General features: G+C 43.6%; 3 protein-coding genes across 3 annotated transcripts; all 3 read left to right on the top strand.

The window, feature by feature from the left end:
* The first annotated feature begins 11,257 nt into the window (after positions 1-11,257).
* LOC120289310 (profilin-1-like) lies at positions 11,258-13,155 on the top strand. The gene is made up of 3 exons (XM_039304041.1): positions 11,258-11,383; positions 11,655-11,792; positions 12,830-13,155. The coding sequence occupies exons 1-3, from the start codon at positions 11,264-11,266 to the stop codon at positions 12,962-12,964; spliced, it is 393 nt and encodes a 130-aa protein (XP_039159975.1). The 5' UTR covers positions 11,258-11,263; the 3' UTR covers positions 12,965-13,155.
* A 7,183-nt stretch (positions 13,156-20,338) lies between these two features.
* Positions 20,339-22,688, top strand: LOC104426244 (plant UBX domain-containing protein 10). The gene is made up of 4 exons (XM_010039237.3): positions 20,339-21,457; positions 21,786-21,959; positions 22,039-22,242; positions 22,354-22,688. The coding sequence occupies exons 1-4, from the start codon at positions 20,894-20,896 to the stop codon at positions 22,579-22,581; spliced, it is 1,170 nt and encodes a 389-aa protein (XP_010037539.1). The 5' UTR covers positions 20,339-20,893; the 3' UTR covers positions 22,582-22,688.
* Positions 22,689-22,829: 141 nt separating this feature from the next.
* On the top strand, positions 22,830-24,695 carry LOC104426245 (heme-binding protein 2). Its single transcript, XM_010039238.3, has 2 exons — positions 22,830-23,369; positions 24,117-24,695. Exons 1-2 carry the CDS (start codon positions 23,161-23,163, stop codon positions 24,565-24,567), a joined length of 660 nt encoding a protein of 219 aa, XP_010037540.1. The 5' UTR covers positions 22,830-23,160; the 3' UTR covers positions 24,568-24,695.
* The last annotated feature ends 1,309 nt before the right edge of the window (positions 24,696-26,004 follow it).

The raw sequence follows: 26,004 nt of genomic DNA on the forward strand, positions 1-26,004 counted from the left end.
CGGGCTATCAGGTTCAGCAAGTGTGGGTTTCTTGACTGGACAGGCCCGCGTGTCTTCTCTCGCGGATGAAGTCCCCTTCGAGTGTTCGTACGGACGCTTTCAGTCCATGAACCATTCGTGAATCGTGCACGATCCGTCCATGCACAATACGGGGGAAGATTCCTGCACGAACAATGCACGACCAATGCACAACCAGTGCACAACCATTGCACGACCATTGCACGACCGGTGACCAAATCTCGATCCATGCTCGGCCGGCCCCGCACAACCCGGGAGTTGTTCACCTACCCGTGTCGTAGCCATGCGACCCCGATCTTGCTTCTTACATGTGCCCCCGCACAACCCGGGAGTTGAAGCCACACGCGTGAATGGGGTGATCACCGTGCAACCACGTACTTGATGCACCTAAGCCAAAAAGAGTTCAAGGGCTCACAAGAGGCGAAGGACGTTGAAGAGGTGGTCGTGGAGATGGGCCACCCGGGCGGTGGTCAAGGGAACGGCGTCAAAGGGTCGGGCGAGTTGCCCTCTTCAAAAACTGCTCGGGATTGATTGCGAGAAACTTGAGATATTCCGCAATGTGCTGATTCAACACCTCCATCTTCTCAACGGCACATTGATCTCCCTCCATTGGACTGCAGAATGCTTAGAATGCTTCGTCTCTCGCTCTCTTTTTATAGGAGGGAAGTGGCGGCAGCTCTCCAGCAATGTTCATCTTTCTCTCCTCTCCGGTGTTGCTCACCTTGTTTCCTCTTTCACGCTGCTTGCTGCTTTCCGTAGGCTAAGAAAGGCTAAGAAGACCGGGTAAAAAGGGTGAGAGAGGGGGAAGCGAGGTGCCCCTACATGGACTTTGCTACTACACGATTACGTCCTCATTCTCATTAATGTACTGCATGGAATTTGCTACTTACGTTCTCGTTCATTTCCATTTGTAATTAGTACAGACCCAGCACTCTGAACTTATCATCAAGGTCACGGCATCGCTTGCTTACAGACTAAGCACTTCCTTCTACGTACCTTTCCAAATGTAATTAGTTCAATTCATGCAAACAAATTGAGCGTTTTCCATATAAGTCTACATCGTGCAAGCTAAAATGTCCCAAAAACGTGTGGTACGACAATTGGATTTCTACGATGGAGAATTGGAAATCCTTCCGCATTACCGGTGGGTGCACAGATCTTCTAGATTCGAGTCTTTGAGTCCTACCCCGTCGCTTGATGCCAATCCCAATAGCAACGAGCAAGATTATGTGTGTTCGTTATTTGCGTGTCGCTCGATGCCAATCCCAATAGCAACGAGCAAGAACTTATGTGTCCGTTGTTTTTATGTGGTGTAATTCATTCAAATTTGATAGCTACAAGTCAAAAGAGTTTTAACATACGCAAATTAGTTCAACTTATGTGGCGAGACAATGTTGCACATGATACAAATTAGACAAGAGTTACATATGAATACAACGCTTTTGACATAACCTATGCACGAAGTATGATCCAAGGCCGTCCGTGTCACGCGCAAGGGCTTTGTTGCGGACAGCCTTGATCGATCTTTACCGCTTCTCTCGATGGTTAAGCGAATCTTTGGCAAGATTTGAACACTTGCTGTCCGCGGTGGCATCACGGCTTGCCGGGGAGCCGGTTGCGGCGCCACTATTAGGCGTTGTTCTTCTTGCTCGGGTGCTGTTTCCGACGCCGGGCATGCCAAGCTCAATGTCAGTGATGGGATAGCTCCCGCCGTAGAATTCGAGCTGTTCGGTTCTTGACCTCTCGGGGAAAGATTTCGCTGAGCTATCGGGTTCAGCAAGTGTGGGTCTCTTTTGACCGGACAGGCCCGCGTGTCTTCTCTCGCGGATGAAGTCCCCTTCGAGTGTTCGTATGGACGCTTTCAGTCCATGAACCATTCGTGAATCGTGCACGATCCGTCCATGCGCAATACGGGGGAAGATTCCTCCACGACCAATGCACGACCAATGCACGACCAGTGCACGACCATTGCACGACCAATGCACGACCAGTGACCGAATCTCGATCCATGCTCAGCCAGCCCCCGCACAACCTGGAGTTGTTCACCTACTCCGTGTCGTAGCCATGCTGACCCCGATCTTGCTTCCCGACATGTGCCCCCGCACAACCGGAGTTGAAGCCACATGCGTGAATGGGGTGATCACCGTGCAACCACGCACCGATGCACCTAAGCCAAAAGAGTTCAAGGGCTCACAAGAGGTGAAGGACGTTGAAGAGGTGTTCGTGGAGATGGGCCACCCAGGCGGTGGTCAAGGGAACGGCGTCAAAGGGCTGGCGAGTTGCCCTCTCCAAAAAATGCTCGGGATTGATGCCGAGAAACTTGAGATATTCCGCAATGTGCTGATTCAAAGCACCTCCATCTTCGCGCGACACATTGATCTCCCTCCATTGGAATGCAGAATGCTTAGAATGCTTCGTCTCTCGCTCTTCTTTTATAGGAGGGAAGTGGCGGCGGCTCTCCGGCAATGTTCATCTTTCTCTCCTCTCCGGCGTTGCTCACCTTCTTTCCTCTTTCACGCTGCTTGCTTTGCTTTCCGTAGGCTAAGAAAGGCTAAGAAGACCGGGTAAAAAGGGTGAGAGAGGAGGAGAGGTGGTCGTGGATATGGGCCACCCCGGCGGTTGTCAAGGGAAGGTGGCCCCTACATGGACTTTGCTACTCCATCTTCGCCGCGGCACATTTCGTCCTCATTCTCCTTAATGTACTTTATAGGAGGGAAGTGGTGGCATGGAATTTGCTACTTACGTTCTCGTTCATTTCCATTTGTAATTAGTTCATTAATGACCAAGCACTCCGAACTTATCATCAAGGTCACGGCATCGCTTGCTTTACGGACTAAGCACTTCCTTCTACGTACCTTTCCAAATGTAATTAGTTCAGTTCATGCAAACGAATTGAGCGTTTTCCATATAAGTCTACATCGTGCAAGCTAAAATGTCCCAAAAAAAAGTGTGGTACGACAATTGGATTTCTATGATGGAGAATTGGAAATCCTTCCGCATTACCGGTGGGTGCACCGATCTTCTAGATTCGAGTCTTTGAGTCCTACCCCGTCGCTTGATGCCAATCCCAATAGCAACGAGCAAGATTATATGTGTTCGTTATTTGCGTGTCGCTCGATGCCAATCCCAATAGCAACGAGCAAGATTTAATGTGTTCGTTGTTTGTATGTGGTGTAATTCATTGAATTTGATAGCTACAAATCAAAAGAGTTTTAACATACGCAAATTAGTTCAACTTATGTGGGGAGACAATGTTGCACATGATACAGATTAAACAAGAGTTACATATGAATACAACGCTTTTGACATAGCCTATGGACGAAGTATGATCCAAGACCCTCCGTGTCACGCGCAAGGGCTTTGTTGCGGACAGCCTTGATCGATCTTTACCGCTTCTCTCGATGGTTAAGCGAATCTTTGGCAAGATTTGAACACTTGTTGTCCGCGGTGGCTTCACGGCTTGCCGGGGAGCCGGTTGCGGCACCACTATTATGCGCTGTTCTTGTTGCTCGGGTGCTGTTTCCGACGCCGGGCATGCCAAGCTCAATGTCAGTGATGGGATAGCTCCCGCCGCAGAATTTGAGCTGTTCGGTTCTTGACCTCTCGGGAAAGATTTCGCGGGCTATCGGGTTCAGCAAGTGGGTCTCTTGACCGGACAGCCCACGTGTCTTCTCTCGCGGATGAAGTCCCCTTCGAGTGTTCGTACGGACGCTTTCGAGTCCATGAACCATTCGTGAATCGTGCACGATCCGTCCATGTGCAATACGGGGAAGATTCTCCACGACCAATGCACGACCAATGCACGACCGGTGCACGACCATTGCACGACCAATGCACGACCGGTGACCAAATCTCGATCCATGCTCGGCCAGCCCCGCACAACCTCGGAGTTGTTCACCTACTCCGTGTCGCAGCACATGCGACCCCGATCTTGCTTCGACATGTGCCCCCGCACAACCCGGGAGTTGAAGCCACACGCGTGAATGGGGTGATCACCGTGCAACCACGTACCGATGCACCTAAGCCAAAAGAGTTCAAGGGCTCACAAGAGGCGAAGGACGTTGAAGAGGTGGTCGTGGAGATGGGCCACCGGGCGGTGGTCAAGGGAACGGCGTCAAAGGGTCAAGCGAAGTTGCCCTCTTCAAAACTGCTCGGGATTGATGCCGAGAAACTTGAGATATTCCGCAATGTCTGATTCAGCACCTCCATCTTCGCGGCGGCACATTGATCTCCCTCCATTGGACTGCGGAGAATGCTTAGAATGCTTTGTCTCTCACTCTCTTTTTATAGGAGGGAAGTGGCGGCAGCTCTCCAGCAATGTTCATCTTTCTCTCCTCTCCGGCGTTGCTCACCTTCTTTCCTCTTTCACGCTGCTTGCTGCTTTCCGTAGGCTAAGAAAGGCTAAGAAGACCGGGTAAAAAGGGTGAGAGAGGAGGAAGCGAGGTGGCCCTACATGGACTTTGCTACTTACGATTCGTCCTCATTCTCCTTAATGTACCGCATGGAATTTGCTACTTACGTTCTCGTTCATTTCCATTTGTAATTAGTTCAGACCAAGCACTCCGAACTTATCATCAAGGTCACGGCATCGCTTGCTTACAGACTAAGCACTTCCTTCTACGTACCTTTCCAAATGTAATTAGTTCAGTTCATGCCAACGAATTGAGCGTTTTCCATATAAGTCTACATCGTGCAAGCTAAAATGTCCCAAAAAGTGTGGTACGACAATTGGATTTCTATGATGGAGAATTGGAAATCCTTCCGCATTACCGGTGGGTGCACCGATCTTCTAGATTCGAGTCTTTGAGTCCTACCCCGTCGCTTGATGCCAATCCCAATAGCAACGAGCAAGATTATATGTGTTCGTTATTTGCGTGTCGCTCGATGCCAATCCCAATAGCAACGAGCAAGATTTAATGTGTTCGTTGTTTGTATGTGGTGTAATTCATTCAAATTTGATAGCTACAAGTCAAAAGAGTTTTAACATACGCAAATTAGTTCAACTTATGTGGGGAGACAATGTTGCACATGATACGATTAAACAAGAGTTACATATGAATACAACGCTTTTGACATAGCCTATGGACGAAGTATGATCCAAGACCTCCGTGTCACGCGCAAGGGCTTTGTTGCGGACAGCCTTGATCGATCTTTACCGCTTCTCTCGATGGTTAAGCGAATCTTTGGCAAGATTTGAACACTTGTTGTCCGCGGTGGCTTCACGGCTTGCCGGGAGCCGGTCTGCGGCGCCACTATTATGCGCTGTTCTTGTTGCTCGGGTGCTGTTTCCGACGCCGGGCATGCCAAGCTCAATGTCAGTGATGGGATAGCTCCCGCCGCAGAATTCGAGCTGTTCGGTTCTTGACCTCTCGGGGAAAGATTTCGCGCGCTATCAGGTTCAGCAAGTGTGCGTCTCTTGACTGGACAGGCCCACGTGTCTTCTCTCGCGGATGAAGTCCCCTTCGAGTGTTCGTACGGACGCTTTCAGTCCATGAACCATTCGTGAATCGTGCACGATCCGTCCATGTGCAATACGGGGGAAGATTCCTCCACGACCAATGCACGACCAGTGCACGACCAGTGCACGACCATTGCTCGACCAATGCACAACCAATGCACGACCAGTGACCAAATCTCGATCCATGCTCGGCCGGCCCCCGCACAACCTGGAGTTGTTCACCTACTCCGTGTCAGGTAGCCATGCTGACCCTGATCTTGCTTCTGACATGTGCCCCTGCACAACCTGGAGTTGAAGCCACACGCGTGAATGGGGTGATCACCGTGCAACCACGTACCGATGCACCTAAGCCAAAAGAGTTCAAGGGCTCACAAGAGGCGAAGGACGTTGAAGAGGTGGTCGTGGAGATGGGCCACCGGGCGGTGGTCAAGGGAACTGCGTCAAAGGGTTGGCGAGTTGCCCCTCCAAAACTTGCTCGGGATTGATGCCGAGAAACTTGAGATATTCCGCAATGTGCTGATTCAGCACCTCCATCTTCGCTGCGGCACATTGATCTCCCTCCATTGGACTGCAGAATGCTTAGAATGCTTTGTCTCTCGCTCTCTTTTTATAGGAGGGAAGTGGCGGCAGCTCTCCAGCAATGTTCATCTTTCTCTCCTCTCCGGCGTTGCTCACCTTCTTTCCTCTTTCACGCTGCTTGCTGCTTTCCGTAGGCTAAGAAAGGCTAAGAAGACCGGGTAAAAAGGGTGAGAGAGGAGGAAGCGAGGTGGCCCCTACATGGACTTTGCTACTTACAGTTACGTCCTCATTCTCCTTAATGTACTGCATGGAATTTGCTACTTACGTTCTCGTTCATTTCCATTTGTAATTAGTTCAGACCAAGCACTCCGAACTTATCATCAAGGTCACGGCATCGCTTGCTTACAGACTAAGCACTTCCTTCTACGTACCTTTCCAAATGTAATTAGTTCAGTTCATGCAAACGAATTGAGCGTTTTCCATATAAGTCTACATCGTGCAAGCTAAAATGTCCCAAAAAAGTGTGGTACGACAATTGGATTTCTATGATGGAGAATTGGAAATCCTTCCGCATTACCGGTGGGTGCACTGATCTTCTAGATTCGAGTCTTTGAGTCCTACCCCGTCGCTTGATGCCAATCCCAATAGCAACGAGCAAGATTATATGTGTTCGTTATTTGCGTGTCGCTCGATGCCAATCCCAATAGCAACCAGCAAGATTTAATGTGTTCGTTGTTTGTATGTGGTGTAATTCATTCGAATTTGATAGCTACAAGTCAAAAGAGTTTTAACATACGCAAATTAGTTCAACTTATGTGGGGAGACAATGTTGCACATGATACAGATTAGACAAGAGTTACATATGAATACAACGCTTTTGACATAGCCTATGGACGAAGTATGATCCAAGACCGTCCGTGTCACGCGCAAGGGCTTTGTTGCGGACAGCCTTGATCGATCTTTACCGCTTCTCTCGATGTTTAAGCGAATCTTTGGCAAGATTTGAACACTTGTTGTCCGCGGTGGCTTCACGGCTTGCCGGGGAACCGGTTGCGGCGCCACTATTAGGCGTTGTTCTTGTTGCTCGGGTCGACCTCACCAGTGGCCGGCGAGGCTGCCGTCGCCAGATGTGGCGCGGCTCGACCTCATCATCCTCGCTCGAGGGGTCACAAGCGTATGTGAGTCGCGGACAAGCCACAGTGCATGGGAGGGGAGGAGGAGAGAGAGAGAGAGAGAGAGAGAGAGACAAGCCACGGGGCGGCACAGTGGGGGTTATCGGGCAGCGGCCGCGATGGCTCGCTAGAGATCGGCGGCCTAGTGATCGCGCGGGGGAGGTGCTCTATTCGCGCTTGGGTTGTTCGTGGATAAGAGAGAGGGAGAGAGAGCGCGGTGGGTGTTAGATGGCGAGGTCGAGCCGCGCCAGATCTGGCGAGGGTAGCCTCGCTAGCCACTAGCGAGGCTCCTTGCGCAAGGACGGCGAAGCTCGCCTTCACCATTGGCCAACGAGGGCAAGCCTCGCTAGCCTAGAGGAAGAAAAATTTAGGGAAAAATTAAAAAAGAAAAAAAATTCAAAAAATATTCAAAAAAATTCAAAAAATATAAAAAAATATTTAAAAAATTACCACATCAGCCTTCGTTGGCCAAGTGTCCCGGTTAGCATCCATGTGAATGTCGATAGGCCAATTTTGGTCGATGGACTGAATTGGCATAATTATAAAATGTTTAAGACTAAATTGGCAAAAAAATTAGGACTGAATTGGCATAGTTGCAATAGGTTTATGACTTTTTAAAGTAATTCTCCCTTCTTGGGTGCATTGATCTTCTAAATTCGAGTCTTTGAATTCCTCCCCGTCACTTGATGCCAATCCCGATAGCAATGAGCAAGATTATACATGTTCGTTATTCGTGTGTCGCTCGACGCCAATCTCAATAGCAACGAGCAAGATTTATGTGTTAATTATTTGTATGTCGTGTAATTCATTCAAATTTGATAGACACAAGTCAAAGGCGTTTTAAAATACGCAAATTTGTTCAACTTATGTAGAAAAAAATAGAAAGGGGGAGACAGTGGGGCACATGATACAGATTAGACAAGAGTTACATATGAATTCAACGCTTTCCTTAAACATCATAGCAAAGGATGCAGGAAAGTTCCTCCGAGAAAACGGAACCAGTCTTGCATATTATCTTTACGAGTTTTGACCATACAATTGAACAAAAATGAAGCCAACTAAGGTCTAATACTCAAATCCAGAAAGCGAAGAAAAGTAACAATTTTCTTCTCTAAAAACAAAAATGAAGAAAATGGGAGAGTTGGACTTGCGCTGTGTGGGGTGCGTGTGACAACGTTTCTATTCCGGAGAACTATTTATTTTCAGAAATAGTTTTTTTTTTTAATTTCTATTCCGGAAACAATTTTTGAGTAAAATAAAGTGTTTGGTAATTATACAAAATTTCTATTATTGGAATAGAAAAAGAATAGAAATGCGTTTGGTAAAAATTTATAAATTTTATATTTATTTATTTTTTCTTCTTACTCACGGACCGTCGATCGCCGCTCGCCGCCGCACGGCCATCGCATGACTGCTGCACGACCATCGCACGACCGCTGCACGACCGTCACACAACCGTCAACTATCGCTGCCGACCACCACCACAGGATTGCTACCCACAGCCCACTGGCCAAGGGAGGGGGAAGTACTCGGTGAGCTGTGGGCGGCGATCCTGCGATGGCGGTGGGCAATGAATATCGGCGGTTGTGCAGTGGCAGGCGGCGATCCTATGGTGGTTGGTGACGGCAGGCTGCTGGTGGACGGTGGCGGTTGTCGGCCGAAGGGTTGTGAGCGGCGGCTGGTGGGCTATTGGTGGTGGCAACCGTTGCCGGCAGTCACCAGCGGTCGATTGCCAAAGGTGGCCGCGGGCAGTAAGAGGTGGCCAACGGTTGGCAGGCGACCGGCAATGGCCGCAACAAGAAAGAAGAACAAAAGAAAAAAAAAAACTTATTTCTAGAAATTGTTCCCTAGAACAAGAAGCTACTTTTTTTTTCTTGTTTTTGTTTCAAATATATTCATTCCCCAGCCATTTTTCTATTCCGAGAATAGAAAAATGAGTTTGCATTACTACACAGATTTATGTTCTTCTTTTTTTTTGGTTCCGAGGAACAAAAGAGCAGTAATCAAGAGAAATAGAAATGTTACCATGCATGCCCGTATTATCTCTGCGAAATATTTTCCCTAGAAATGGGTTTCTTTGCAACAGAAGTGGACATCCTTTAGATATAAAAGGGAAAAAAGAAACTTGAATTTTCACTGATTTTATTTTTTCTTAGCTATACAAATTATAAAACCTTTCCTTGCACTTGTATCTCTAACAGGAGCACAACAAGGTTAAAGGCATTACCAACCCCAGAAAAACTAATCCGGAAATACGATGTCGAATGTTGCATTGTTTCCAAATGGCTGGATCGTCACAACTTTCGCGTCTTTGTAATCTCCTTTTTGGATAATCGGATAGTCCGTGCAATCGAGCATGAGTTGTAAATCCGACACCTTACCAGGGTACAACCTTAGGAGCTGCAAAATCCCCCAAATTGTGAACACATCCCTTGTTTGGAACAAGTTGTCTTTACTTCTCACATGCCTCAAGGTACGAGTTCTCGTTCCGATGTTTTGTAGGATAGTTTGTCTGACAGATCTGCGGCACGGTGGCGGCGCAGATCTGTGAAATTTCGGGAGAAACTTCTGTGGCTTTTCGTTGCGGGAGTCTTGAAAATCAACAGACCCGTGAAAGTAGACCACAAGTTATAGAGAGGAATTGAAAACAAAGTTGCTGGATTAGTACAAACATAGCATGATGTTGACCATTGGCAATTTGGCGACATATTGAAGTTGAGCAACTTTGTAGAAGTGGCTTCGCTAGCTCTAGTGTTTGTGTAGAGATTAAATCATCACGCGCGTCATTTTCATAACATAAATCGATCTAGACATTTTGGGATGGAATTCATGAACTTATTCTTTAATTGCATGTGAAATATATGTGCACTATGATAAGACTTTATATTGCGCCCCTTGATCCATCAGTTTGTAAACTAATCAAGATCTAACATGCCATGTGTGTATGATACATTCCGTGCAATATTGGGAGGAGCTACAGAGGGGCACTGATTGCAAATAAGTAATCTCTCTATATATGGTGAATTATTGTGACAAAACATAAAAAAACGTATGTATTGTTATCCATTTCGTTTATGGTTCGCTCCAAAACTAGCACCAAGAATCTATCATTCACATACTACATCCACGAAACAGAGCCTCAAACTAAAATAAATAAATAAATGGAACTGAAAGGGGTTCATGTTCTACAACCACCACAAAAACAAAAATGTGTAAAACCTAGCACTTAACTGCTTCCCCGATCGATGATTTTTAAGAATTAAAGTTGGCACTCATCCGACACCTCAAACTTGCGGTCAACCAACCGGCCAGCGACGTACAAGGTCACCCCGTCTAATGGATGAAATTGGGGGATTTTGAATCCTAAATCATACTTTACTTCGTTTTGAAAAAGCTAAAATTTCATGTGGAGCAGTAGGTAAATAAAACATCTAAAATTTCATGTGGAGCAATTGGTAAAAAAAAAACATTGTAAAATTACAGTACTCCATGTAAGAATTATAAAGGCCTCTAGGATTCGAACTCCTCCTCTTCGTGAGGAGGAGAGAACCCAAGCCAATTGCGCCGCTGCGGACAGTGATTACAACAATTACATTTTTGATTTTATAACTAGAAAGAAATAGATAGACTTTTTATGGCATACCGAGTAGCGAATTAAATTTTGCATATGAATATGCAATTTAAATGCGTGCCTAGTATAGGTTACCGAATTCAATGCAGGTCAAGAAACTCCAAACACCAATTGAGTGCATTTCTGCATATTACGAGAGATTATGGATCACGCGATACATTTGAAGAGTAACGTCTAATTTTAAGCTGATATTGATATGTTTGTGAAATCTTTTTTTAGGTGGAAGGAAATTTTTATTTCAGTTTTATCGGTCGTTCAAATGTGGATTATGAATAATGCGAAGAGATATGGAGAGATAATTTCGAGTGGGAATTTCCATAAATATAAAGACTGAGCATAATATTCAAAACTATTAACGCATCTTTCATTCCTTCTCCTTCTTCATCTTTCTCCTCTGCCAGGATCCAAAAGAAGAAGAAGAAGAAGAAGAAGATGGAGTGGGAAGCTTACTATGAAGATTACTTGATGTTCAAGAAGATGTGCACGAGGGATGAAGACCCCGCCAGGGCCACCACCGTGAAACAAGCTGCTGCCATCATCGGCCAAGACGGGAATGTCTGGGCCCAGACCACCAATTTCCCCAAGGTTCAGTCCTCTCCTCATCATCATCTTCTTCCATCTTCCTCTTTTCAATTTCAATTGTTGTGCCGCCTGTGCGATCTCGGTTCCCTGTTCTGGTTTTGATCAAACAGGGAAATGCAACGTTTGATCACTCGCGAAATCATGATTGCTCTTCTTCCATTTGATAAAACTTCTTTGTTATTGGTCGGTTGCATGTAAGCGATTTGATTAATAAGGAGTAAATACAAATTGGACGGTATTCAGAATCATGGCCCCGGATTTCTCTGTTCTGCAGCTTACGATTGAAGAGAGAATCGCCATCATGCGCGAATTCGATGAACCTGGGATGCTCACTACCATCGGACTCTACCTTGGCGGCACCAAGTACGTGGTGATCGGAGTCAAACCTGGTGATGTTATTCGGGCACATAAGGTGAATCAGCTTGTTCCCTCACGCCTTTTTGTCATATTTGCTGGACGGAATATCCACCGCCACACCCATCCAACGGATAGCAGCAACTACTCGCTCGATACATGAACATACCTCTGATAGGAGAAATGTCCCATTTAGAGAACAAATGAGATCTGGTTTTTAGTGTACGCGAAACAAACACGATATCTCAGACCAAAAGACCACCTACCGATCCTATTAATGGTCAGGCGGTCAATTCAAGTTGGCGTGGCAGCGCATCATTAGGATGATGGATAACTCCACATGCTGCTTCTAGCACGCCACCCCAGCACATGGTCATCTCCATTCAGAGTCTCCGACAACATAAGATACTCTGCCTCAGACAGGAACTACAGAGTCATACCCCATTCTTTGAGGATGAGCCTCAAGGGCTTTTGTTTCATTGGCTGTATTGCTGTCTCAGTAGTAATCTTTTTGCTGCATTTGTCACTGTGCTGAAGCTACCCCTTCCTCTCCCCTGCACATACCGTCTAAGTTTCCTTTTCGGTGCTCTAACCAATGCCGCATACAGTACTCCTATAACCTCACCCTATCTCCTAATTCTTCTTGAGAATCTTCCCAATATTCTCGACACACTCTTTGTTCAATAACCAACTTCTGCGAGGAAATTCTTAAACCATCCTAATGATGATCGTTTCAGCTTGAATATGCAACAGCTCTATGATTAGTCAAGCAAAAGAAAAGGGAAATTGTCTAAATGACACTGTGGTTGCTGCTTTGGGTACATTCTTTTGATAGGTTAGGCAGCAATTGGCATTGGACATAAGTGGCTATGCTCGTGATTATAGGTTTTACCTTTTAAAAGTATGATCAAATCAGTGCCGGCTTCGACTTTTCTTTGCTTGCTCTGAAAAGCTAGTTTCCTCAACTATTTTGTCTCCAACAGCTTGCAGCACGAGGCGTAAATAATTCTGCACTTTGCAGTTGCTTGTAGGATGCGTACTTCTAGTAATCGATAGCTTCACTCCCGTCACCTAGTTGTTCTTATTTGATTTCAGTGGCCTCAAGGTGTGACCATCAAGAAGACAGGTGCGGCCTTGGTCATTGGCATCTATAGCAACCATGCAACTTCTAATATGTGCAACGTGATTGTTGAGAGGGTGGGTGATGACTTAATCAAGCGGGGCTATTAGGCACGTCCGATTGCATCATTCCTTCCCATCTGGAATCTTTGCATTCTCTCGATGCAAGTATATAGATCAGATCGGGATGCTTGGAGTTGATGCACTTTTTCATTGGACGACATGGAAATCTCAAGTGCAAGAAAGGTTGTTTGGTTTGTAAATGGACTTAGACACCTGCCGTTTCTTTATTTCTTTAATTAAACCTTTGCCGAGGAAGCTGGTGTTCCACTCCTGGAAGCTATTTGACGACTAATCAAAATACTTCAACTGTAAATGCTGATTCAAATTCCTACTAGTGAACGTCAAAGGAAATGGTGACCGGTGATTGATTGGACGAGTCTCTGTCAGCTCAGGAAAATGTGCTCTACCTCTTTTTCTATCATTCGTCTCAGCTTTCTTTCAGTATCCGATCACCTGCAATTCATGGGCACTGAGTATTCCGTGCGAGGACAATAAATCCTGCGTGATTCATCATTGTGAATAGACCTCGCTGCGACTGGGAGTCTGGCTTCTTGGAGGCGCCAAGTAGATGGCAATTAACTTTGTTGTCACCTCCTTTTTTTTGTCCTCGCACTAGTATACTATTATTTTAGCCGCTGCTATTTATATATATATAAAAAAAAATCCTTTATTATTTTTGTATCGCAGTTTTCCAAGACACGATTTCCAAGAGTAGGCACGTAAATTTCTACGGGACATCCGCATGTGAATCATTACCAACTGGCTAGCGACGTACAAGGTTACTATCGTTTAATGGATGAAATTGGTGGGATTTTGAATCCTAATTTATACTTTACTTCATATTGAAAAATCTAAAAATTCATGTGGAGAAGTAGGTAAAAAAAAAGTCGTAAAATTAGATTACCATCGCAATCAACTGTGAATATACTTAATACTATATATCAGTGCACATATAAACGATATTCACTTTAGTGAGATAATTTTTGTACAAATGCTTTCTTTGATATCAGAAATTTTTTCGATGGATCACCTAATTTAAAAAATGGTTACAATACAAAATTACATTTCTGAATTTATAAATGGAAAGAAATAGATAGGCTTTTATCCGAGTAGTGAATTGAATTTTGCATATGAATATGCAATTTAAATGCGTGCCTAATACAGGTTACCCAATTCGATATGGGGCAAGAAACTTCAAACACCCATTGAGCATTTCCGCATATTACAAGGGATTATCGATCACGTGATACGTTCGAAGAGCAACGTCTAATATAAATTTAATGATGAGTGAACAAACTTTAGTCGTATCTTTTAAGCTGATATTGATGTGTTTGTGAAATCTTTTTTTAGGGGAAGGAAATTTTTTGTTTCTGTTTTATCGGTCGTTCAAATGTGGATTATGAATAATAAGAAGAGATATGGAGAGATAATTTCGAGTGGGAATTTCCATAAAAATAAAGATTGAGCATAATATTCAAAACTATTAACGCATCTTTCATTCCATCTCCTTCGTTCTCCTTCTTCATCTTCATCTTTCTCCTCTGCCAGGATCCAAGAAGAAGAAGATGATGGAGTGGGAAGCTTACTATGAAGATTACTTGATGTTCAAGAAGATGAGCACGAGAAATGAAGAAGCCGCCACCACTTATCAAGCCGTTGCCATCATCGGCCAAGACGGGAATGTTTGGGCCCAGACCTCTGATTTCCCCCCAGGTTCGATCCTCTCCTCATCATCACCTTCTTCCATCTTCTCTAATTTCAATTGTTTTGCTGCCTGTGTTATCCAGTCGTGAATTCTCTTGTTGTGGCGGAAGAGTAATTAGTCACTCCCCTCTATAATCTCGGTTCCCAGTTCTGGTTTTTGTTTTGATCAAACGGGGGAAATGCAACATTTGATCACTTGCGAAATTATGATCGCTCTCCTTTCATTTGATAAAACCTCTTGTTATCGGTTGGATGCATGTCGGCGATCTGATTAAAAAGGGTTAAATACAAATTGGACGGTATTCAAAATCATGGGCCCGGATTTCTTTGTTCTGCAGCTTACGACCGAAGAGCGAATTGACATCATGCGCGAATTTGATGAACCCGGGACGCTCACTACCATGGGACTCTACCTTGGCGCCGCCCTGTACGTGGTGACCGGAGTCAAACCCGGTGATATTATTCGGGCAACGAAGGTAATAAGTTCGTTGCCTCCCGCCTTTTTGTCATATGCACCGGTCTAGGTTCGTCCTCTCATTTCAAATGCATCAACCATCATCAAAGGTTTTTCTGGACACAGTATCCACTGCCACCCCATATCAAACGCCTAGCCACAGATGCGATCTGCTTTTAGCGTACAAAACGAACACGGATATCTCATACCGTTTGACCACCTACCGATCCTATTTATGGTCGGGCAGTCAATTCGAGATGGCCCGGCAGCGCATCATTAGGATGATGGATAACTCCAAATGCTGCTTCTCGCACGCGACCCCAGCACGTGGTTATCTCCATTCGGAGTCTCCGTTCTGGCTCAGACAGGAACTGCCGAGTCATACCCCATTCTTTGAGGATGAGCCTCGAGGACTTTTGTTTAATTGGCTGTCTTGCTGTCTGAGTAGTAATCTTCTTGCTGCATTTGTCACTGTGATGAAGCTAGCTCTTCCTCTCCCCCTGCACATCTCTTTCAACTTCCCTTTCTGGTGCTATAACCAATGCCGCATACCGTCCTCCTATAACCATCTCCTAATTCTTCTTGAGAATCTTGTCGATTTGCTTGGCGCGCTCTTTCTTGAATAACCGACTTCTTGCAACGGAATTCTTAAACCGTCCTAGCAGTGATCGTTTTGGCTTGATTATCTATGACTACTTGAGCAAAAGAAGAAGAAACAAAAAAAAAAAAGGGGGAAATTGTCTTTATGACGCTGCGGTTGCTTTTTCGGGTGCATTGTTTTGATAGTTTAGGCAGCAATGGCATTGGACATAAGTGGCTATGCTCGTGATTATAGGTTTTACCTTAGTAAATTATGATAAAATCAGTGCCGGCTTGGACTTTTCATTGCTTGCTCTGAAATGCTAGTTTCCTAAACTATTTTGGCTCGAAGAGCTTGCAGCACGAGGTGTAAATAATTCTGCACTTTTCAATTGCTTGTAGGACGCATACTTCTAGTAATTGATAACTTCTCTCCCGTCGCTTAGTTCTTCTTATTTGATTTCAGCGGCCTCAAGGTATGACCATCAAGAAGACCGGTGCAGCCTTGGTCATTGGCGTATGTAGGGAACAGATTCCCAAAATATCGATCCGATACCCAAACGATCAAATACCACCCAAAAAAAAAAAAACTAAAGCGGAAAACATGCCCAGAAAAAAATGTTACACCAATCAGAGGCATATTAATTGTCGGACATATCTTGATTTTCACAAATTAAGTACCGTCATCGCAGTTTTATGAGGAATTCTTCGAAACCTCGATTCCGTTCGTCAAGAAAAGTGTACTATTTCACAGGAGAAAAAACAAAGAGAACGTAGAAATAGAGAAAACGTATTTAGCTTTATTTTGAAAATGCTACTTCTTTAGATAGCACTACTGCTCAGATATTTATGGGTTTTTATGTTTGATGGGCCTACTTAAGCTCATCCGCCTGTTAAAACTCGGCCCATAAGTGAACGGCCCATAAAAGAGTGCAGTTGCTATAATATATATGTCTAAAAAAAGGGGGAGAATATTTGAGCAATTGCATTTTTTTTTTTTTGTTTGGGTATCAAATTAATATTTTGGGAATCCGTTTCACTACAGCATATAGTAGTATAATACAGCCCTGGGATGTTTAATTTGTGCAACACGATCGTTGAGAAGGTGGGCAAGGATTTAATCAAAGCAAGGCCATTGGGCACATCCCGATTGCATCATTCCTTCCTATACGGAATCTTTGCGGTCTCTTGATGCAAGAATCTAGATCAGGTCGGGATTGCCGGAGTTGATGCAGCTTTTCACTGGACAGCATGGAAATCTCAAAGTTCAAAGAAAAGTTGTTTGGTTTGTACATGGATTTAGACACCCGTCGTTTCTTTATTTCCCTCATGAAACCTTTGCCGCGGAAGCCGGTGGTCTGCTCCTAGAAGCTATTTCACGTCTAATCGAAATACTTCAAGAGCTTCTCCGTATACTTTTTAAGCACATGAAACATGAAGAATTACATGCACTTCATTTCCAGAATTTCGATGATAAATTTGCTCCCCCTCTCTCCGATCTCTGTGCCTGCTTGTTTGTCAAGTCGTCGGAATATTTCAATGAAAAATGGAAATACGGACATTCGCAAGATAAAAAGACAAAGGATATGGAGAGAGGGTCAATTAAATTAGATAGGATATAATTAATGCAGTCCTCTTTTGTGTGATTGTTTCCCCATTCGATGGCAAGACTTGATATCACTCCACTTATTAGTGGGGCCTAATTGGCCGATAATGCTCCATCAGTAACGGTCCTCTCGTAAAGTGGTTATAGCACTCCGGATTTATCAAGGTCACGGCATCGCTTGCTTACACACCAAACACTTTCCTCTGCGTACATCTCGTAACTTTCCATGTGTAACTAGTTTAGTTCATGCAAGTGAATTCAGCATTTTCCATACAAGTTCACAACATGCAAGCTAAAATTTCCCAAAAAAGTTTGGTATGACAATTGGATTTCTTTGATGGAGAATTGGAAATCCTTTTGCATTATCCGTGGGTGCACTATCTTCTAGATTCGAGTCTTTGAATCCCTCCGTCATTGCTTGACGCCAACCCCAATAGCAATGAGCAAGATTTTGTGCTCATTATTCGTATGTCGTGTGATTTATTCAAATCTGATCCAAGTCAAAAGCGTTTTAACTTTTAAGTATACATAGGCAAATTAGTTCGACTGATGTAGAAAAAAGGGCAGAAAGAAACAGGGGAAGGGGGGTGTGCACAATAATACAGATTATACAGGAGTTACATAGGAATACAATGGAGTTACATAGGAATACAATGCTTTCCTTAAACATATTATACAGGAGTTACATAGGAATACAATGCTTTCCTTAAACATCATAGCCAAGGATGCAGAAAAAGTTCCTCTGTGAAAACGGAACTAATCTTGCAAATGATCTTTTAAAGTTCTGACTATGCAATTGAACAAAAATGAAGCCGACTAAGGTCTAATATTCACATCTAGAAAGCGCAGAAAAGCAACAATTTTCTTCGCTAACAAACAAAAATGAAGAAAATAAGAGGGTTGGACTTGCGCTGTGTATTATCCCTGCGAATTATTTCCCGAGAAATGGCTTTCTTTGCAACAGAAGTGGACATCCTGTAGATATTGAAAGGAGAAAGAAACATGAATTTTCACTGATTTTACTCTTTCTTTGCTAAACAAATTTTAAAAATTTTTCCTTTCCTTACAACTGTATCTCTAATAGGAGCTCAATAAAGTCGAAGGCATTATAAACCCCAGACAAACCAATCCGGAAATACGACTGAAGGTTGCATTGTCTCCACAATAGGAAATAATGGCCGGACCGTCGCAGCTTTCATGCCAATCTCGTTTTTGGATCACCAGATAGTCCGTGCAAATGAACATACAAGCTCCACATCCGACACCTTACCAGGGTACAACCTTAGGAGCTGCAAAAACCCCCAAATTGTGAACACATCCCTTGTTTGGAACAGATTGTTGTTACTTCTCGCATGCCTCAGGGTATGAGTTCTCGGTCTGATATGTTGTTACTCATTGGTGGGGATGTGACAATTGGTACATCCAACCGAGAAATCCATATTGCTCTTGATGAAAGTCCAAACCAAATGGTCGCGCGCACTTCTATGGTGGAATTGTAAAATTTAACCATCGTAATTGAGTATAAATTTTTTGTAAAATTAGTTTACTACTTTACGACGAAATGTAAACAAATCATAAAAAAGCCAAAATTCTACTGGGTAGCGGCTATGTATGCATTAGAAATTATTGTTACAACACAGCAATGATATCTCCGATTTTAGAAAAACACATTGATCATATTGGAAAACGGAAGAAATGAGCAGATTTTTCATCTCGTATTATGCCGTGGGTAGTAAATTAAATATTCTGTTGCGGTTAACACCTATAAATATGTAATTTGATTACATGCATGGTACCACCTTTACTCACGGACCTACATTCAGCATATCTGCATATTATGAGAGATTTTTTTTTTTTTTTGGTTTGAATTACGAGAGATTATCAAATAAATAGGATGTTCCAAGAGTAATATTATATTACATTTCAACATATAACTTGTGTATACCGTATTTTGAATTTATATTTTGTCTGTCATTCATTAATGCATAAGCTGTAGTCACTTTTTAGCCAAGTATAATATTCTCGTGAAACTTTTTAAGTCGAACTCTCTTTTCCAGCCTAGCAGATATCCATAATAAAGATAGATTATGCTACTGCCAACTTTAGAATTGTCATTTATTCAAACATGGAAATAAGTAAAACAAATCAAGGGCACTCCCACGTTATGTACTTATTACTTAAGCAGGACTTTCTTTCTCTTGTTATTTTCTTTTTGCCCTTATCTTTGTTAATACAAAATTCAAACTATAAGGCAAGCTCTTGGTGAGCTACTTGACCTGTTTGGCTGTTTGCCGTGTGGTTCCTGCATATGGAACCGAGAGTGATTTTTCCGTTGTTTGGAGTTCTTTTTACATTTTCTTTCACTTCAAAATCTATAAATCGAATGTCGTGAGTGAACCTCTCGCTAGTTTGTGTCTTAAGAATGTTCATAACAAATGGGTTAAAGAAGATAAAAATCTTTTTTCTCCTTAAGGATATCGAAATCTTCCATACAAAAGTCAGGGCGCTCCATGTTTCCATGTTTGTGGTTGTCTCACTAATTACAAGATTTCGCATACTTTATGGTAGAGTAAATATAGAGCCAATAATCTTCTCATAATCCAAGGATTCAAGATAAGAATGGGCAATCGCGATTTGTGGTTATCTCTTACCTTCTATAATCTGATTTACCAAGATTTCGATGTTCCTTTTGGTGGTATATATTCGGTTTGATTTCTCCTAGCTAAATTAACTATCCATACTTTAAACCTCTAATTTCGGCCCAAAAAAAATGAAAGAGAAAGAAAGAAGAAAGAGGAAAAGAAAATAACGTTAGGGTTGAGTGATGAATAACAGGAATGCCATGATCTAGCGGCATCCTTGATGTAACAATGCAGAATTTTGTTCTTTATGGTCTTTTTGGAGGAACCCTTTGAGTGCTGTTGCTTTTGCTTTTCTAAAGGTAATGATGATACCTGATAATGGATTCCGAAGCTACATTCGTGTTGCCCGAATGAGACTTGCGTCCCTCCGATCTTGGCAAGACGTCCTTTTGCGCTTAAACTGGTCATGCCACAAACGCTAGCAGATAATGAATTTGAGCATCTCTTGTTCACCTTCAGAATTGAGGAAGGGTAAAAAAGAGCATTCCGGAAATCTGGAATGACCAGAAAAGAATATAGCTGGGCTTTGAATCTCATTCTCGACTCCAGTGTGGAGAATTTAGATGGGAGAAGCAGGTTCGCAAGTCGAATTGTGACATGATATGACTAATGTGGCATTCTCTAGTGCAACGTATGTTTCGTGCTGTACCAAGGTCATCAGCATTTTTCAAGTGGAAGGAAAGAAGTAAGGTCATTCCCCAGCAATTCTGCTCTTGATTCCCTCACAAGATAGGAATCATCTTTTGGAGTTTTGTCGAAGTGAATACAAAAGCAAGAAGGAGCATCTTCAGCTTTTCCACTCTTCTCGCTACTTCTTTTTAAAGCGCGCAAACCAGGAATGGGTTCTTTTCTGTCTGTTGTCGCTGTCTATATTCATCTCCTCCCTTCAAAAGCTTCCCTGAGAGTTTAACTTGTTGCTGAGATCTCTGGACCAGTACCATCGGATTATCCCGATATCTACTTTCAGAAACCGTGCGATCAACCAAGAATTTATGTCGTCTTCGGCGAGGGAGAATGCAAGAGCAACAGGAGAGGCCTCTTGCCGGGGAATAGTCCGCCGGATGGTCAATCTACCTCGGGCCATTGTCGGCGAGTTCTCGAGGGCAATGAATCACAGCATGGATTTAATGCGAATCGGCAACAGAAGGCACCAACATATCCCCTTCAACTACCCACCGCAACATCCACAAGAGCTCATAGTTCCCCAAGATCACGAGTGGGCATTCTTGACAGTCTTCGAACGGCAATACAGCTCCATGCACCCCTTCTTCTACGCATGCCGGCTCGCGGAAGCGCTCAAAATTGCAGAAGCCGATCGGAAATTCTTGTTCCTATACTTGCACGCACCAGATCACCCCTTCACACCCTCCTTCTGTAGAGAGACTCTGTGCTCGGAGATGGTCGTGCAGTTCCTCGACTCGAATTTCGTTAGCTGGGGAGGACTTGCCGACAGTGGAGAGGGGTTGCAAACGGCCATGTTGTTGCATCCCCAGAGCTTCCCGTTCTGCGCACTTATCGCTCCAGCTCCCGGCGATAGCATTGCAGTTCTACAACAGGTCTCTGAGAACCTATTTGTGTTTTTGACTTCCAAAGATTTAGATACTTTTACTCCTGCTGCTAGTGATCACCAAACTCTGTACCAAAATAATCTGAGCATACGCAAACATGGGAAGAAAGGAACGTAAAATGGTCATTAGTCCTCGAGTCTTTACAGTACCTTCATCCAATGATTTGCCATATAGAGGCGCGCGATATCTAATATTACAAAACTATTACACAGAACCAACATATTGGACTCCTGACTGAAAGTTAGTCCTCTCTGTTTTTCTTCTTTTTTTAAGTGGTAATTGAAAGTTGCTTTTGTGCTTGATTAACAATGGCTAGATAGAAGGTCCGATTTCCCCATCGGAGCTGGTTGACATTCTCCAGAGGACGGTGGAAGAGCAAGGGTCGGCCTTTGGCGGTGCGAGGGCGAAGCAAGAAGAAAAGATAAAAGCCGATCGACGGCTAAGAGAAGAACAAGATGCTGCGTATTTTGCTGCTCTAGAGATGGACAAGGTCTGATTTAATTTAATGAGTAGCTTGCGATAAGAAGTGACCATGAAATGCACTTTTTTTTTCCCTTTCTGCTTTCTAGGAGAAGGAAAGAGGGAAGTCTTCAGGAGGAGCAGGACCCAAGGTTCACAAGTTGAAGGACGTTCCGCGTAAAGAAGATTACGAGAAATTACAGAAGATTCCTTCCAATAAGCAGTACGATAAACCAAAAGAGGCTTCAGTCGCGAGCAGACAGTTGCAAATCAAGGGAAAAGCTAGTCAAGGAGTAGATCAACAGGTGACTCAGGTATGGAATAACACACTGATGTTGCAAAAGGAAAATCGGTACTTCCAAGCTTGAACTAAAGATACACGAGTCGAAAAATGACTCCTGGCCCCTCATTTCCGTTTTTTCCAGATACTAATTCGCTTCCCCAGCGGCGATAGAAGAGAACACAGCTTCTTGTGCACAGACAAGATCGAATCAATCTACAGATACGTCGACTCCTTAGGCCTCCCGGGCATCACGAATTACCGACTGGTGTCGAGCTTTCCGAGAAAGACGTACGGCGTGGATCAGTTGGGAATGACGCTGAAAGATGCTGGTCTCTATCCTAGAGCAAGCCTCTTCCTTGAGCCCCTTTAAAATTCAATCTCAGTAAAATGGTCCAGGCTTATTCTACTGACTTATGCGGTGCACAAACACCACGGACTTATTATTTATATATACTGTCGCTGAATATTTCAACTGAATCATGATCGGTATGCATAACATACATCCTCCACCCGTTTTCTTGATCTCCACAGTCGCAGCCTATAGATCTTCGGGCCTGCAGTGACAAATGAGCCAGCCCAATCAGACCAATGAATCGTTGTATTTCACAGCTACCGTACACGGACAAGACTCTGAATAATGAAAGTATTATCAATACAAATACAAATTCGACAAAATGTCAATTGTCTAATAAAACTACGTTGTCCGTCACCTTGATAATTGACAAATTGAGACGGGCTATTTGATTTGTCATTAACTCTATCCTAGAACATTCTTCGCGTCTGGATTCACAAAAGACAACAGTATATTCCAGGAACATTTTTCTGGACTCTGATCTTCGTTATCTCAGACTAGTGTTTTGTCTGATTCGTTATTGTCTTCCTTCATAAACTCCACGACGACGACGCACATTCTTCAAACTCTCCCGCACCAGAACCCGAAATCACAAACATGGAGAGACAAGGACTCACTGCGATCGCGTCGCTGCTCTGCCTACTCTCCCTCTTCGCCACCGCCTGTGATGCAATTGAGTCGCCACAGTACACGATCGTCCACGCGGAGTCGGACTTCGAGGTGAGGCTGTATGGGAATTCCTCATGGATGTCTGCTCTGGCGAGCGACCTCTCCTTCGAGAAGGCCACTCTCAATGGCTACCATAGGTTCTTTTTTCTCCTCTTATTAGAAAAGTTCTATTTTTTTGCTTAATTGTGGAAAATTATAGGGATTGAGAATCTGGAAACTTTTGTTGTAGCTTAAGGGAATTGGCCATTAATTCTTGACGGTGGTTGAATCGAGTTGAATGAACTTCGATGGAGTGACTCTAGTGATACGATGATTTGGCTTCAGTTTAAGTTCACTGGGGCATCTTTTTCAGGAGTGAAGCAATTGTATCTTTAGTTCTAGAACAAAATAGCCTTCACAAGATGTGACTAATCTGCAGATTGTGGTGTAATGATCTGTTGCTTCCTGATAGGTTCTCAATTCTAACTTTTGATTAATAAGCCTGGATATGTACGCACATATGTATACATTCATTGAGCATGTGCATCTTCCATCCTGGAAGTGTGCTGAGTGCTCAGTTATTGGCCTATACTGGTCTGGCGGAGTGCAATTCTCCCACTCGATTATTTCTAAATGATTCAAATCAACTGTACTGCTACTGCATAAATCAGTGTACTTGCCCTGTCCAGGGACGTCTGCATAAAATTATAATTACTGCTTATTTTCCCACGCAATTTTCAGTTTCTCATTTTGACCAACCTGGTAATACAGCTTCTTTCAGCAAATATCATTGGGGTCTCCGTTTCCCCTAATGAATTAGAACAGATCTTACCTTTGGCCGAAGACTGCGTATAATGCGTTCTTTCCTGTTGTCAATCTTTAAATCCACTTATTTCTTCTTACAGGTTGTTTGAGTACACCCAAGGTGCCAATTTGAATAGCTCTAGGTTGGCAATGACATTACCTGTCTTAACGAGCATCATTCCGGGGGCAGGACCCCTCCACTTGTCAGCCTATGTCGTGCGTTTCTACTTGCCCACGAAATTCCAATCGACCCCGCCAACCCCACTCCCCGAGCTGAAGCTAGAACTGTATAATTGGAGCAGCCACTATGTTGCCGTCAGGAAGTTCCTTGGATTCGCACTGGATGACATCGTCGTCAAAGAAGCAGAAAAACTCGCTCTCAGCCTAAGCAGATCGGCATGGGCAAATGTTACTTCCAACAGCAGCTATGCATACTCGATTGCACAGTATAGCCTCCCATTCCAGATCATTGGCCGAGTGAATGAAATCTGGGTGGATGTTGAGGCAGCTGGAGTGAATGGAAACAAGTTAGGCGGTGTAGCCTCATCCTGAACTTATGCGTATTTGGGTGGTACTAGAATCATGTCTGTCAGTGCTGATAAATTGCCTGAGGGTTAAGTAGATAAAAGACCAGAAAGTGTGCTCTTATTATAACCTTGGTTATGGACATAATGTGCAAACAGTCTTTCAAATACATACTTTATGTTTCATGCTGCCTTGTGTTGGTGCATACTCACAAGGTCAGCAGGGAATGTAGCACTCTATATAGATCCATATGACGATCAAGTTTGTGCAGTTGCTTGTGCTCTCTTTTTTCTCACAAATGTAGTAACACAATGAACTTGCCAACTTGGTGAAAGTAAAGAAACGAATGGTCAGTGAGATGTGTAAAGTAAAAAACTCATGTTGACCAGAATTACGGAATTCCAAATATGAGGAGTTAACGCCCGGAGAGTTTTGTAGATATATTAACAAAGATTCAGACTTTGTTTGCAGCTTTCTCAGTCTGCTCAAGGTGACATTCCCAGAATGACTCCTCTTGCTACGATCATGGAGACATCATCGGATACCACACAAAAGACACGGAATGCTCCCACTGCCAAACACATGAACCCATAAGACGGCTGCTAGTTAGCAATGTCAACAAGAAAAGTGACATTTCGGAAGTAACAACAGGCGTGAGTCGGTTGGATACTTCCCTGTTGCATAAGCCATAGCTTACTGGATCGTAATAATGAAAGTCCACCTAAGTTCTTCATCCCTTCTTCCCCTCTTTACTCCAGTTTGATTTCCTTAATCACCAAAATAAGTAGTCAGATCAACCCCATTGCAGTTCCGCTTAATTCATGTCACAATTGCCTGCTTTACGCTGAGGTGGATGGTGCCTTCATTTGTAATGAATCTGCCACCTTCCAAGAATGAGCCAGCTCGTAAATGCAGCTACAGAGAGCCCACTGCAATGATGCTGGACTCGACATCGATCTTGTTCGCATTTGTGGCCCGTGGATCGCATTTCATTTCCCCCTCAATGACATCATTGTCTAGTTTTGAAGGCCCGAAGGGCTCTGGGTATTTTCGTCTGGTACCGAAAAGAAAAGAATATAAACTAATTGACCAAATAATCGGCGAATGATAATGACTCCTTTGATAAGAGGCAAATGAAAACATGCAAGGGTCCTCATCTGTGTAATTCTCAGAAACAAATTATAAATGTCGTCGGTTTTTCCCCTTGATTACCTTAATTTCGATTTTCACTCAAGACCTTATTTTGTCCTTTTCATCTTTTTAACTTATCTCCTAATAATATTGCGCCCGTTCATTTTTCAAAACAAAAGAATGCAGAAGATTATTTCAATTTTCTTGACTATGTATCGCATACGCGCATATTAACGAGTAATTTGATTACAAAAGTTTGTGGAAATGAATTTTCGTCTAAAATGTACAAATTCAAGACTTAAACAAACATAACATACATATAGAGAAAATCAT

This window comes from Eucalyptus grandis, chromosome 11, assembly GCF_016545825.1.
Source record: "Eucalyptus grandis isolate ANBG69807.140 chromosome 11, ASM1654582v1, whole genome shotgun sequence".
NCBI lineage: Eukaryota > Viridiplantae > Streptophyta > Magnoliopsida > Myrtales > Myrtaceae > Eucalyptus > Eucalyptus grandis.

What these genes read in the sequence shown, in the direction of transcription:
- LOC104426244 (XM_010039237.3), top strand. Translation starts at nt 20,894, where the DNA reads ATGTCGTCTTCGGCGAGGGAGAATGCAAGAGCAACAGGAGAGGCCTCT. An exon ending in GCATTGCAGTTCTACAACAG is followed by an intron (nt 21,458 to 21,785) that starts GTCTCTGAGAAC and finishes AACAATGGCTAG; the next exon opens with ATAGAAGGTCCGATTTCCCC. An exon ending in CTGCTCTAGAGATGGACAAG is followed by an intron (nt 21,960 to 22,038) that starts GTCTGATTTAAT and finishes TCTGCTTTCTAG; the next exon opens with GAGAAGGAAAGAGGGAAGTC.
- LOC120289310 (XM_039304041.1), top strand. Translation starts at nt 11,264, where the DNA reads ATGTTCAAGAAGATGTGCACGAGGGATGAAGACCCCGCCAGGGCCACC. An exon ending in AGACCACCAATTTCCCCAAG is followed by an intron (nt 11,384 to 11,654) that starts GTTCAGTCCTCT and finishes TCTGTTCTGCAG; the next exon opens with CTTACGATTGAAGAGAGAAT. An exon ending in ATGTTATTCGGGCACATAAG is followed by an intron (nt 11,793 to 12,829) that starts GTGAATCAGCTT and finishes ATTTGATTTCAG; the next exon opens with TGGCCTCAAGGTGTGACCAT.
- LOC104426245 (XM_010039238.3), top strand. Translation starts at nt 23,161, where the DNA reads ATGGAGAGACAAGGACTCACTGCGATCGCGTCGCTGCTCTGCCTACTC. An exon ending in ACTCTCAATGGCTACCATAG is followed by an intron (nt 23,370 to 24,116) that starts GTTCTTTTTTCT and finishes TTCTTCTTACAG; the next exon opens with GTTGTTTGAGTACACCCAAG.